Source organism: Diadema antillarum, unplaced genomic scaffold (assembly GCF_040938485.1).
Source record: "Diadema antillarum isolate AM-2024a unplaced genomic scaffold, OU_Dant_1.0 seq00001225_RagTag, whole genome shotgun sequence".
Classification (NCBI taxonomy): Eukaryota; Metazoa; Echinodermata; class Echinoidea; order Diadematoida; family Diadematidae; genus Diadema; species Diadema antillarum.
Genome location: NW_027272015.1, coordinates 123,691 through 139,272, shown reverse-complemented (window position 1 = coordinate 139,272; position 15,582 = coordinate 123,691). Strand labels below are relative to the sequence as shown.

The window sequence follows — 15,582 nt, the reverse complement described above, 5'->3', positions numbered from 1 at the left end:
TTGTACCTCTGCGGGCAACCCCCACGACTCACCCGAAACGAGTTTTTAGCACTCTCATGGCCTTGCCACACCGTGTCTGTTGACATGAACACATAACTACATAAATTACATAAATTGTGCATAAATTACATAAATTTTATATAATTTGCGAGTGTGCATGTGATTACGACTGTGTTTATGTACGTCTGTCAGTATGTGTGTCTTTCAACACAGGCACGTTTACTTTATCATGTGTGAGGCACGTTTACTTTATCATGTGTGAGTCACATGCACTTCATTATCTGTAAATTGATCATAAACTGTTCCTAGCTTCGATATTAACAAAACATCTATGGATGCACTTTTTGTGAGAACATCGCAGCTTGACTGTTTTTGTGAGAGATAAAGCGCTGCATGTTTTCAAGTGCCGAATCCTTATTAACGAAGAACCTGGGTAGATTGTGTCATTCAGCTTCTCCTCCTCGTCGACGCAGCATCGTCAACTTTCCAGTCAGCGATCAGGACCGGTATGTTTTACCATAATAACATAATGATAATTATTAATGGTTTATAGTTGCTATATAGACCTATCATATTTGTCTATACAGGTAGGGGTCCTATTGGGTAGATACTGCATAAACAGATTGATAGACTGATTATAACAATACTGTATAGATACTGTACTTGTCTGTGGGAGTGTTTATGTAAATTTTGGGTGCATGGATGGTTTTTTTTTTTTTTACCATACAACATAAATGGTTCATGTACAGACCTAACATGTACAGGTATTAATTAGATACTACATAGATTGATAGATTGATTATGTACCTGTGTGAGTGTGTTTGTGTAAATTCTGGGTGCATGGATGCATTTTATTTATGTAACGTTTACACGTGTGCGTGCTTGCAAGTGTGTGCTAGGGATGAATCCTTTTGATTTTCTAAATACTGTTTCATTAAAATAACTAACAATTATCAACTTACAGGTTTTTAGCTATCAAAACGACCACAACAACACATCATAAAGATACGCGATCATAAGCTGACTTCTAAAAGCACACACTACACTACTCGTGTTTCGACACTAAAGGTCCATAAACATTGATAAAGCCATGGTTCATATAAACAAAATATCTATTCATCCTCGATGTTATCATTCACGCAGTCACGCATTCGCAATGTGTCGATGGCATTGATTTTTGGTCAAACCAAGGACCCAACTAACATTTTGACGTTTTCTGAACGTTCTTGAAACGTTCCAAGTTCGTTATTTGGACGTTTTGTCAAAACGTTTTCAGAATGTCTTTTTGTGGAAGATTTTCGACGTGTTTAAAACATTTCAAATGGAGGCGTTCTGAAAATGTTTTTAAAACGTTTAAAAAATCAATTAAAACTTTCCGGAATTTTAAAGTCCTGCAAAAAAGCCTTTTGGAGGTTATAGACGTCAATAAAAACTTTAACGAATATTCAAAATGTTCTGTGGTCGTTCTGCGGACGTCCAGAAAACCTTTCAAAACCATCTAGAACGTTCAAAAAACGTGTTAAGAACGTCTTAAAAAGTAGTACCGTTCCAGAACGTTTAGAGAACCTTTCATATCTGTCTAGAACGTCCAGAAAACCTTTTAAGAACGTCTAATGTTTATTTCTTATTGGGTATATATATATATATATATATATATATATATATATATATATAACACATTTATAGGTGATGAGATTATTCAGGCATAATCTGGGATTAATGTGCCCTAATCCTAATCCTTTATAATCCTATTCTAACCTGTTCCTGATGTCCTACCACCTATACCTGTGTACATCCTTTTCCCAACTGATGAATCTGTATCGCATTCTTTTATATACATTGTGATATACCAGCAAAATGTTGAGATGTATGAAGACATAATGGTCTCTAAAGTTAGATCACACACACTCCAGCAGGCCTATTAACATAATTCAAGGATTATAAAAATACCTCCTTATAACACAATTTGAATTTGTGAATAACTGAACAACAACGTAGGTAAGTTCATTTCTAACACAGAAAGTTTGAACCCAGCATAAATCTTTAGATTTTAATTCCTTTTATCTATTTGCACTACTTTTCAAATCGTATAATTTAAATACATTGTGTACATGTATTCATAAATAGGCTTGAATATTCATGATAAAGAAACCTATGACGAATACGTAGCGGACCAAATAAAAACGTTTTTTAAACGTTCATTAAAGACGAAGTCGACGTAGCAAACCTAATAAAAACGTTTTGTGGACGTTTATAAAGGATGGACGCGTTGCAGACATAATAAAAACGTTTTGTAACGTCCATTGACGTTTTTAAAACGTTTTCCAAAAAAGTGTGCTTTGCTGTAAATGCTATGTCCCAACTTTGACGTTGTATGTACGTTTAAAAACCTCCATTTTACATATGAAGACGTACGGAACCTTAAAAAAGAAACGTTTAGGAAACGTTCTGAAAACGTTATGTGTTTGCAGAGAAGAGCATTATTACAATTCAAACCACACAGATATCATTGTAATTTTTGTATACCACGCCATACATATCAATCTCTATCTTTTGCTCCCACATCTATCGTCGCCGAGATTTTATTTTGTTCAATCATCAAGAATTTGTAGGACATAAACATGGATTTCTTTAATGAAGTAAATCAGTGATATAACTATATAGTTCATGTATACTTCCCAAGTTTTCATCTCATTATTTAAAGTCACCCTTAAACAGCACCCATGTCATATTGCACGATGGTTTAATACGAATGCTCGTCACGAGACCGACACCCACGAGTTATACAGCTCACAAGTCATACTGCTCATGAGTCCTACATCCCACAGGTCATAAAACCCACTAGTTATACAGCCCACGAGTTCAACGCTAAAGCGAACAAAGCTCACAAGTTCGACATCAAGTAAAATAGGGTTACCTTATACCGCCCATGTGTTCGACACTATTAGGCATGTAAAGCCCATAAGTTCGACATGAAGCAAAGACGGTTCAGGTACGAGACCAACACGACGCAAATATGGCTCACGAGACCGACTCACACTACGCAAAAGAGGTTCACTAGACCGTCAGTGGGCAAAATGAAGGCCACCGAAACAGACAGCATGAGCAACGCCATCTATAAAACCTATGAAGAGTGCGTACTTGTAAAGGCTGTCCTGATATTGATATAAGGAAGAAATGAGTGATGGGAAAGGGTAGTTGCTATGAGGTACGTTACCACGTCAGTTGCCCTCTCTCACCTCCGAGAATTTTCAACGTGTTCAAGATCTTTATTTATGTGTGCATCCGGATGTGCTAGCGCTTGTGCAAAAATTGATGAAATTCAATGAAAGTGTGCACTAGATCCTTATACTTCAATTCCTAAAATGCAAAACATCGTCGCTTGCGTATTAACTCCTCAATATTTTTAGATATTCTTGCTCACCCTCCCTTAAAAAAATAGAAAAAAAAAGAAACAACAGTCTGTACACGGCCATGGTTATGACAGTCTAGTGGGATCTGCAAAGAAAATGTAACTGATATTGATATAAAAATTCCTTCATTATTGCCTCATCACAATAATTTTGTACAAGTTTATAACAGTTCTTTATGAAATAAAAATTGAACCTTCACAGTCCATTTTGCTCCTTTTTAAGAGGAAGTAGTGAAATTTATCCCCGAAGCCATTCTGTCCCCTCATACGCTCACGTCTACCGCTTGATCTAAACAGGTCTACTGTTTTTGTTGCCTCGGTTGGTGTGGCAAATTACTAGGAAGCTCAACATGCGACATGAGGGCATTCTTTTTCTCAAAGTACAAACAGACGCCTAATAAAAGAAAGGAAGGATGCAAGATGACGTGCTGAATCTCTTTGGGTTGTCAAGGCGCTTTTGGATTCTTCACACAAAACTCCTCGCTTCATCATCCAAATATCTTTTTTGTTTGTGCTGCTAGCCTTGTCTGTACTATTTTTTTTTCCGTTTCATTTAGTGTATCACCCCAAGAAACAATACACACTTATGTATGCATTTATGTTTAATTCGGTTAGTAGTTTAAGCAATATGTATTATTGGGTTATGTGACCATAAATATGATTTTATTTCTTTTTTTTTAGTATGTACATTGCACATTTTAACGAGGGGTGGGGGGGGGGGGGCCCGCAATCTACAAGCTTCGCTTTTCAGTGGGTCCCCCATCTCCACGCTCTGATTTATATTGATTTATCATAATGCTTATTTATCATAATGCTTATGAATGGGCCCCCTTTTAAAGCCTATAATGTATTTTGTTTTCATAGACTACTTTCGTTGAAATTCTTGATTTTCACTTACACTTATACATATGATAATTGGTTATGTTGCGAATTGCGATGGAGACAAATAATAATAAAAAAGATAAACTGAACTGGACTGAAATATTATACGTACATTGAAACCACATTTACCGAGTCGCTTCGCAATAGGAAGGCGCGTGAACCACATTATATTACTGACTTCTCATTTTCGGCAAAACATATTAGCGAGTTTTAACAAGTTACCTTCGCGCCTTCTCGTTCTGAACATTACAGAGTGATGAGTTTTAGCACTTCATCTCCTAGGTCTATTTGCCCTTAACAATTAGCTTAAACGAGTTTCAACAAGAATTGCTTTTGAACAAGAACTAATTAGGCAAGTTTGAACAAGTCGAACCATTCAGATTTTCTTGTAGTAAGTCTCAACTTCACTGTAGAGCTTCTCTCGACCCCTTTCTTATATACCTACAGGCCCAACTTGAGGATACTTCGGTACATGAGATTGGCAGACATAATATTCATATATCTACAACGAAAAGGGGTTCATGTGTTATTGTTATTACATGTACATGGACCTTTTTTCGTGATTTGAATATTTACAGTCGCCATAACACAGTAATCATGGTTTTGTTTCCTGTCTTGACAGTTTGATTACCCAGTACTCACAATGACCAAGTCCCTGTGTGTGGTGGTCGCCATCCTCGCGTCGTTCTTCCACTGCGTGGTAGCCTGTTGTCCGACGTATTACACGGAGTTCGACTCGAAATGCTACCGCGTATTCGGAGAAAATAAATCATGGTACGATGCGGCTACAACATGCGGTTATGATGGCGCTGACTTGGTTTCAATCCACAGCCCCCTCGAGAACAACTTTGTCTTCAGCTACTGGCACTCCTCGAACGGAAATAAGGGAAATGTAAGTCGTACAGGGAGGTGCTGGAGAAGGAGAGACAACTACTGCTCTCCTTTGAAGTCACGCGCGGCACCGCCGAGAAGTTATGCGTTCAACTACAGGTGTTACCTATGTGCTTTGACAAAAGAGAGCATCAATAATCAGGACTAGCGCTCTCACATCTAGAAATACTTGCCCCTACTGCAATTCGCTCTCTCTCTCTCTCAATGTGATGGCAACAATGAATTTGTGTACCTTGAATTGGAGTAGCGAATAAAAATGCAGTGAAAAACTGACAATATTTTAACAGCAAATAGTTTAAAAGCACGCTGGAACACCCTTTAGCGGGGTACTTTATTTGAAAGATCAAAATATCCCAGATTAAAAGATAGAAAACTAACATGCGGAAATGTGCGCATTTTACAAAAATATTAGGTTTTTAAGAGGGCCTAATTTTCATTTCATTTCGATTTGCGCGTTACGAAGAAACTAGAAATACATGTTTATAGCATTGAATTCTTTCCTAAACTATTCAAAATCAATTCGAGTATTTCATTTAAAATTTTACGGTGAAATAAAGCTTGTAAGTCAACGAAAGGTGAAATGCGTTCTTCGTCTCCGAACTTCGTCTTGCAACTAGAGCGGTGCCGAGCATGACTTCAAAGCGTAGTGGAATGCTAAACATCCCATTGTAACGCCTTGAACCCAAACATGTGTTTGCATGAATTACGAAGAGTTGCCACTCCATCTCTGCAACACCTCCCTGAGCCCTACAACGATTTTTTTTTTTCTGTCTGTCATAGAGGTTATCTGTTTGCGGTTGTGGTTATGTGTGATTGCTTTCGTTTACTGTAGTTGTTTCAAGCTCGAAATTTGAGTTGAACCAAGTCAAAAGTAATATTGTATTCCAACGCATGTAAGCTGCTTATTTTTTTTTTCATTCTGCTTCTTAACAAACTGAAGTTCGCGTTCATTTCAGTACTGCCCCTACGTTTTCAGTAAAAAAGAAACAAAAATGCGAACAATTGTGGTCTATTCGTAATAACCGTTACAATGGTTGGCATGAAGTGCTTCCTACCCCCCCCCCCCTCCCCCTCCAAGGCACACGTTTAATGGGTGACCCATTGCCATTGTAAAGATTAACTTAACCCCCCCCCCCCCCCTCACAGGCATTATCTCTGCATGTTCGACTTTCGTCATTAAGTTTGGCTGGATAGGAACATTAGTTTGGGATAATTATATATTTTATGGACCAACTCCCTGTATACAATGACACATAACCTGGCACGCGCGCATGAAACATTTTAGTTGCTGAAATTAATAATCATTTTCCCCTAGGGCTTCTGGATCGGGCTGAACGATATTTCGAGTGAAGGAAGTTTCAAATGGGACGGCGGCTGGACGTTCAACTACGCAAACTGGAGGAACGGCGAGCCAAACAACAGGAACGACGAGGATTGCGTTAAAGTCTACAACGACGATGGGCGTTGGAACGACGAGGACTGTCATCAAGAAAAGACCTTCGTGTGCAAGCGCGGCATGATATAAAACGGTGGCAAGAAACAGCGTCTTTAAAGATAGAAAATGTCGGTTACAGCTCGTTATTCCGAAGGTTCGTTGTTCCAATGGTTCGTTATTTCGAAGATTCGTTATTCCGAAGGTTGGTTAATTCGAAAATGTGATGAGGTTTGTTATTCCGAAGGTTCATTAATCCGAAAATGAAATAAGGTTCGTTATTCCGAAGGTTTGTTAAAGGAAAATGGAACAAAGCTCTTTTTCCGAAGGTTCGTTACGGAACCTACCATTTCGGATCAACGAAAGATCGGAATAGCGAATCCTATTTTATTTTGGGATTAACGAGCCTTCGGAATAGCGAACCCTTTTTAATTTCTGGATTAACGACTCTTCGGAATAACGCCACAAATGTTTGAATTAACGAACCTCTAGGTATAGGGAATTTGTGTGTTTCGGATTAACGAACCTTCGGAAAAACGAACCTTCGGAATAGCAGACCTTAGCAGTAACGAACCTTTGGAATAACGAACAGCACCCGAAGAGGTCATAGTCAGTGTTAACAAAATCATCTGTCACCACACCTACCCTCGGCCAGGTTTGAATTCAAACACGATTGCAAATTTAGTAAAAAAATTTAGAAGGAAGAGGCAATGCTAATGTGATATTCTATCAGTGATTTCTTTCAAAATAAGGTATAATGCACAAACTCTACGATTGGATTGCCCATAATTGCAACAATTATGATCACTACGCGTGCATCAAAGGGAGTAATTAAAATGGATTAAAATGATCAGGATGAAAATAGATTTGACAAGCTGACCAAATCGTAAGGTAGTTCCTAATTATTTCTCAGATGATGTACAATAACATACGCTTTCATTGACCGATAACACGCCCTAGCGATATCTATATCGTTAGCGAATATTTTGATGCCTCCTTTCATGTTTAAATATAAAAAACGCTGGTTGTGTACTGAAATGAGTGAGATAAACTTAAAGTATATTATTATCATCAAATGACGTCTGCTCTATCTGATATTACAAAATAAATATGTGGAATTGTAATAGAAATTCATAAGGTCTAGAGATAAAAAAAATGATTACCCTCGAAGTCAATGATATTAAGAAGGAATATAATGTCACAGTTGATTAATTGTTTGGTAGATATACAAACACAGAAAATGTCTAGAAAAAAAATCGTTGATATAAAGTCAACAAAGTTCTGTAACACAGTCATAATTTACCACAACAGCAATTACAGACGTTCAATATAGAACAATAAAACTCAACCGACTTTCACGAATGAATATGTTATCGTCGCTCTGCTTGAGTTTCAATCATGTCAATGCTTACAATATCTCCTTTTATCCTTCTATTCTTTTGGTTCCTCGTCTTGGATCCCTATTTAGCTAAAAGACTTTGTAATATAGATCATTAGGGATCTTTTCAATCTCTCCTCCAACACTGTCCCCTTCTTTGTTTGTGTTCTTCTTTATAACACTTTGTTCTTCAATCTGTTCTGTTCGTCATGTCTTTTATCGTATCTATAAACATTTCTGTGTGTGTGTGTGTGTGTGTGTGTGTGTGTGTGTGTGTGTGTTTGTGTGTGTTGACATTTCTGATATTGTGAGCGTATGTTCGTATGCCTAATACGTAGGTTGATGGTAATACTCATGGTACTGGTATTGACATTATACAGGTGACCTTCTCCTTTTTTCTTTTTGTTTTTGTATTGTTTTTGATTTTACGTCACCGAGAGCAATAATTTATCAAACGCTGTAGGCCCTACATACATTTTATGGGCCGCCGCGCCGCCGTGCACCGTGCCGACACATAACAATCATTTATAATTATGTAAGGCGAAGAAGTAGACAATGCCAAAGTTTAAAAAAAGGAGAAAAGAAGGGCTTTTCCAGTGAAGCTCTTCATAGACAAGACAACACAAGCCCGTATACTGCAAAACACAAGACATACCTGCATAAAGAGTTGTAGTCTTGTATAGGTTTTCCCATTCATTTTCAAAATGTTTTTCATTCAATTTCACAAATTTTTACTTCAACTTCGTCGCGGAATGTCGGGAATAGGCCAATCCTACTTTCAAATTCGTCTTTCGTCGTTCATTTTCGAATAAAGTCCATTCAATTTAGTCATTTGGCACACATTTTCGTCTTTTACAGTTCAAATTCGTCAGTCTCACTCGCAGCAGCAGACTGCACTCAAAACAGCAGGATCGATTTCGTCTTTTGGCAATCATTTTCGTTAAATTATCATTCATATTCGTCTCAAAGCTCTATCCGGTGTGATTTCCCAGTAAAATGTGAACTACTACAGAAAAAAAACGTAAATAACTTAGTCATTCACGTATTTTTTTTTCTGTAGCCGTTAACATTTTACATTCAGGAGTTAACATACACGCAACACTTTTAGTGCCCCCTCCCCCCCCCCCACACACACACAGAACCACAGATACACACACACACACAAGCAATCCGAGTACACACTGATACAAACAGACGCATACCGTCTCGCATACGAAAACACTGACAAACGATTTCTAGGTAAACAGGATTAAAGCCATGTTTTCGTGTGTATTGTCTAAGCAAATGGTTAGAGAATAATGTGTAACGATACAATTTACGAGAGAAAGTAAAAATATATCGGCTTAAAGTTGGTTCACCCTCAAAATAAAGAATCGACAACACCCGGCTAATTTGAATGAAAATTCATGAAATTGTGTGAACAAAAACGAATTTGATCTTCACATTCTGCGATCCGTCAGCAGGAGGGGAGAATTTGAATGACAATTGATGATTTTGAATGCTACTATATGCCTTCGAAAATGTTTGTCGAAAAACGAATTACAATGACAATTGACGAAAATGAAGTTAGGATTTGCGTTTCACTTGCTTCTCAGGACGAAAATGAATAATAAATCTTTGAAATCGAATGACAAAAGTGCGAAAGTGGATGGGAAAACCTATATATATATAAATATATTTGTGTGTGTGTGTGTAACCGTTCAAATCTTAAATTCAGGAGTTAATATACACACAAGTGCCCCTCCCTACACACACACAAACACAGAAACACAGATACAGACACGCACACAAGCAGTCCGAGTACACACTGATACAAACAGACGTTCCGTCTCGCATGCGAAAACACTGACAAACGATTTCTAGACGAACATGATTAAGGACAAAATGTTAAGTGTAGAATTGTAGTCTGTTTAATGTCAAAGAATGGATAAAATAATTATGTTTGCTGCTTTCCAGGTTAGGGAATAATGTGTAACGATACAATTTACGAGAGAAAGTGAAAATATGTCGGCTTAAAGTTGGTTCGACCTCAAAATAAAGAATCGACAACATCCGGCTAATTTGAATAAAAAATTCATGAAATAATCGTGTGAACAAAAACGAATTTGATCTTCACATTCTGCGATCCGTCAGCGGGAGGGATGAATTTGAATGACAATTGACGATTTTGAATGCTATGTCCTTGAAAATGTTTGACGAAAAACGAATTACAATGACAATTGACGAAATTGAAGTTGGGATTTGCTTTTCACGTGCTTCTCGGAACGAAATTGAATGATAAGTCTTTGAACTTGAGTGACAAAAGTGCGAAATGGATGGGAAAACCTATACTTCCTCCATACTATTTTTAGCAATCCTGCAGCTCATCTTTGATGTCTGACAATCACATGCCCCACTGTGGCTGACCACGGAAGTCGAATGGCGCCACCTTGTGATCACCGAGAGACCATGATATAAATCAGAGGTTTCGCACAACACTACACAAAGTTGTCATAATTGTTACAACCATTATGAAAACCAGTATACCGTCATTACTCTCATTAGCACCACTGTGTTACTATTGCTATTTCTAATATAGGATTTACAATCTGTAGGCCAACAGTCACAATTTCCTGCACGTTATCATGGAAAGGACTGTATCGCACATTAATTCATTTGACTTCTATTGATAAATTCTCCTTTTCATCACATATGCGGCCTCGAGAATACCGACAAATGTTCCATAGTTTGTCTTACAATACTAATTTCTCATTTTCTTCTGTATTTTTTTTTGTGATTACTTGGATAGGCCGACATTTTTCTTTTCAAAACCAAGGATTCTGTCACTAACGTCATTTGTCAATCAGTGGTAAAGTGCCAACAGGCCCACCATGATTACAAAAAGTAATTAGAACACGAGACTGGGCAGTTAACTTGGACAGGGTGAGACATTTCTTTTCATATTTTTTTTTTGTTAATCATAGCGGTACTTATTAGTGATGTAATTGATTGAATCTTGATTTGAAGGTTTGTGAAAAAGAAAAATGGTAGCAAAATTATACAATGTAGGACACGTAGTTACGTATTAATCAACCACATAAAAGTAATGTGGAGGGTACTATAAATCATTTCAATTCAACATGCATTTGAGTCTTTAGTTCAATTAACGACTTTTTCGTGTATAATTGAAATCTATACGATCTTTATATCTATTTCTACAAGTCCATTTTGATAAAAAATCCATTTTGATAAAAAATCAAATAAAACTGTCTCCTCTCGCAACCATGAACTGGCGTATATTAACACAATGAAATTTCGCACTGTGAAATACAACGGACAAGGTTACTGACTTGTCTTCATATGCATTCACACCATCCAGCATATTAATTTCTTCGTATTTGTATATGCACGTCAGCGTGGGAGTGAGGATGTGATTTTTTAAAGGTAAATGAATAAATAAGCGCTTCTAAAGCTTTTAAACAATAAGAGATATCAGTTTAGATAACCTGATATCATCATTATGATTTCAAAGCAACCACTCTCAGCGGGAAATGATCCCACTCCTGCCGACAAATACTATCATACTGAAGCATAATATAGTTTATGGTCATCCACACGATCCATGTGGTCCAGCAGTAGCAAATAATCACCTTAAACTCAAATCAATTGTGTTATATCTTTACACAACGTTACGCCTGGGATAACTTAAAGGGATGGGTACAGTATTGGTGGCGATTAATTTTGAGCTTTTAACTTTATGCGAGATTCCAAGAAAACACTTATGATATAGTACAGAGCATACCATTTTATGAGGAATTCAAAGTTTATTTGATGAAAATCGGGTTTGGAATGACTAAAACATCCAAACACAATGTAAAACAAAGCGATCGAAATAAAGTGTGGGTCCCACACTTTCTTGAAATAACTCCCTTTTGGATATCTCATCCAATTCAGAACCAATTTTCATCAAATAAACGTTGAATTCCTCATTTACAGAAAGACATGCTCTCTCATATTTCATAAGAGGTTTCTCATTATCTCACCAAAGAATGTCAAAAACCTGAAACTTGGTCTCAACCAAAACTATCCCGTTAAAAGTAGTTCAAGTTCGGAGGTAATTAAGTGCATGCCGAGGAAGAAGTGGTATCAATGTACCCACGGAGACTTAAAAGTCAGGTTTCAATTTCAACCAGCCTTGGATATTTTTGCGGGTTTTTTTTTTTCTTTTCATTTGGTAGTTTTTGTTCTTTCATTGTTGTTGTTGTTGTTTTGTATATTTGCCTCATTCACCCATCATGGTACACAGCGTATCTGACAATGCTGAGACAATGATAGGAGCGGAACCGTGCAAGCCAGGCCAATCGCTGGAGAAATTCCTGTCATTAAGTGTTACATAAATCCCCAACTTGTCCTTTCTTATCGTGGCTACAATCCATGGTGGCTATACACCATTACACAGTGTCTTACCTCTCGCTCGCCACTTGCATGACCTATACATCTTACTTTCCCAACCGGATAAACAGACTTCTACAGATCTAGATTGAACCCACGTAATACGTGGCAAACTTTTAGCCAAGGTTGGCAAACCGCCTAAAATGTCTTGGGCGGGGGCAATATCTGCACAGATAACAACTGCCGCCACCGATTAATGGTTAACGCGTTTTAAAATAGTGTATCAATTTTGATAGCGTTGCATCTGCCAATTCTCACAGCTCCACTGTCACAGAATATGCAGGAAAGGGAAAGAGACTGTAGACAATTCCAACAAGACAACGAATTCGTAACATTAAATTGGTGCTTGTGTGTTTGTGTATTTCTTTGTTTTTCCTTGGGCTAATAATTTCTCTTGGTAGTGGTAAAGAAATGGGTATCTTCCCATGCTATGATAGTGACAAGCCAACTAAGTGATATAGAGACACACCTGGTTGAGAGTATTGCAATCCGTAACTACTACCACAACCGCCACCACCACCATCGTCATCATCATTATCATCATTATCATGATCATGATCATCATCACAATCCTTATTACTCTCTATTGTCTATACCACCTTTTTTCATTCCTGTCGCTATAGAGAATTGCCCAATTTAATGATTCGTCACCTCTCCCCACTTTCATCTTCATCCCCCAACTGAATTTGGTTACAGCTCGTTATTCCGAAGGTTCGTTATTCCGGAGGCTCTTTATTCCGAAGATTCGTTGTTCCGAAGATTCATTGTTCCGAATTTCATTTTCGGATAAACGAATCTTCGGAATAACGAACCTTCAGAATAACGCCACAAATGTTCGGATTACGAACCCCTTTTCATTTTCGGATTAACGAACATCTAGGTATAGGGAATTTGTGTGTTTCGGATAAACGACCCATCGGAATGACGAACCTTCGAAATAGCGAACCTTCGGAATAACGAACAGCTCCCCTGAAGATATCCACTTCTACAAAACGATCCATCCAAATGGACACCCAAGCTGCATTGACTGGCAAACTTTTGGCTAAAGCTAGCAGACCTTTTCTTCAAAGCTGGCAAACCGCTAAAAGAGTGAAGGGGGAGGTAGAGGTCAATATCTAGATAAAAGCCCCGCCATTAATTAATTGTTAACAAATCAGGTTCTAGTTTGTTTGAATGCTGCACATGCCTGGAATATTCCGCCGATGACTATACATCGTGTCAAGATAATAGTTGTAGTTCTTAGGCAAATTTACTCTGAAAAATAACGAAAGGACAAATGGAATTACATGAATCCTATGAAATCATGTGAAATCTCATAAATGCAGAAAAAGGAAAGTGACTGCAGAGGTTCCAACAGGAAACAATTATTTGACATTTTTTTTTTTTTTTTTTTTTTTGGGGGGGGGGTTCTCCTCAACCATGAATTGGCATTGAATGACGCATATGAAATTGCTTTTTGGCGCCTCAGCTCATGTTGTCATCCTTGCCGTCTGTTCTCGTCACCCTTGACTAGGAAGTCAATGGTGATTTGGAAGATTTTTATTCAGCATCCAACCCATATCGTCACGCTTTGGGAAGCAATGATACACAAAAATGAAGGAGGTTGATTAGAGATCTTGCACATACGGAGACACACAATTCTAAGGAAAGAAAGATGAGAACCATTTTGTACATTAAAACGCGTGGAGTTACTTTTGCCGAATGATGTCGTTACCCTTGAAAATGTCATTATATCAACGCATGTGTAATTGGGTTATTTCTGGATGTCGAGCATTCAGAATTAGACAATTCAGAGCAAAGTGCATCAAAACGATTCGATTCTATTTCACCCAAAGTTGATTGTACACGCAAAGACTTATTGGCAATCAAATCTAAGTCATCAATTACTTTTTCATTTTGGTGGACTTTATATTGAAGTAGAAGGGCACTGCTTTCCTCAATTTTCAGCCGAAAGGGACTCTGGTATGATATAACGGAAAATACATTATCGGTTTTAAACGGTCGGTCCCTGTTTTGCATCATCTCCAATATGAGAGGTTGGAGGTCTTCAATTTATAGTTACCTGAACGTATTTACATTAAAGATTGCATCGCTGAACTTTTCAAGAAATCACAACCAAACAGTGTGAGTAATGAGTTTGATCTCTCTTTTGAAAGGTTAAATATAAACTTGAATATAAGTATGTAGATGAAACTGCACTGTCATATGTGAAAATTGAGACAATGCTTATACAAAACAAACACGTTCTTCTGACTTCTCACTCAAAAATTAATTTGTGTGCATGACAAGTTTACCGTTTCTGACAAGAAAGAACACAGAATTTTTGAAATAACGTGGCGATAAATGCATAATTCTGAACATTTTCTAAGCATATTAAATCTTTGAATTCAAACTGGTTTCAGTACACTCTGACTATTAAAGAAAAGCATGGAAAATAGGGGCTCCCCAGGCCTCCCCCCCCCCCCCCCAGAGAGAGAGAGAGAGAGAGAGAGAGACTGAGAAGCAGTGTACTTAAGCTTAGAAAGTGTGAAAGTTTGTATACTTATGGCAAAGTTTAATACCGGAATATTTCATATTACAAGCATGTGTATAAATATTATGTCAATATGTATCGATTTTCCCTTTTTTGTTGTAGTGTGCGCTTGTAGAAATACGTGTGTGTATGTACATCTGTCAGTATGTGTGTCTTTCTGTATAGGCACGTTTACTTTAGCGTGCGCGAGTCACACGTATTCCATTGTTTGTAAATTGATGGTAAACTCTTCCTAGCTGGAATATTGACATAATGTCTATGAATGCCTGTATTTGTGAGAACATCGCAGGTTGCTTGCTTTTGTGAGAGATAAAGAACTGCGTTGTTTCAAGTGTCGAATGCTGATTAAAATGAAGAGCCAAGGCGGATCGTGTTATTCAACTCAAGGCTACCTAACTGAGCAGCACCGTGACAGTCAACTTTCCAAAGTCAATATTCAGGTAGGTAACCGCTTTCCAGTTGAATTTTATATTATGATTTTTTTTTCCTATCATCAACATTATTTCATTTATTTCCATGTGCATGTTTGTGTAGTGATTTTTGTACTTTATAACTCACTTTCCCTTCTGCGCCTTGAGCACGATAGTTACATGGAATTGCCGCATTATAAGTACCCTGTATCA

At 37.6% G+C, this 15,582-nt stretch overlaps 1 protein-coding gene across 1 annotated transcript; it reads left to right on the top strand.

Annotated features, from left to right (window-relative positions):
* Window positions 1-451: 451 nt before the first annotated feature.
* Window positions 452-6,717, top strand: LOC139744985 (C-type lectin lectoxin-Thr1-like). Its single transcript, XM_071655390.1, has 3 exons — window positions 452-506; window positions 4,917-5,186; window positions 6,501-6,717. Exons 2-3 carry the CDS (start codon window positions 4,938-4,940, stop codon window positions 6,708-6,710), a joined length of 459 nt encoding a protein of 152 aa, XP_071511491.1. The 5' UTR covers window positions 452-506; window positions 4,917-4,937; the 3' UTR covers window positions 6,711-6,717.
* Window positions 6,718-15,582: the final 8,865 nt, after the last annotated feature.

Coding starts and splice junctions, on each gene's coding strand:
- LOC139744985 (XM_071655390.1), top strand. CDS start 4,938: ATGACCAAGTCCCTGTGTGTGGTGGTCGCCATCCTCGCGTCGTTCTTC. Junction 5,187..6,500: donor CGAACGGAAATAAGGGAAAT/GTAAGTCGTACA, acceptor ATTTTCCCCTAG/GGCTTCTGGATCGGGCTGAA.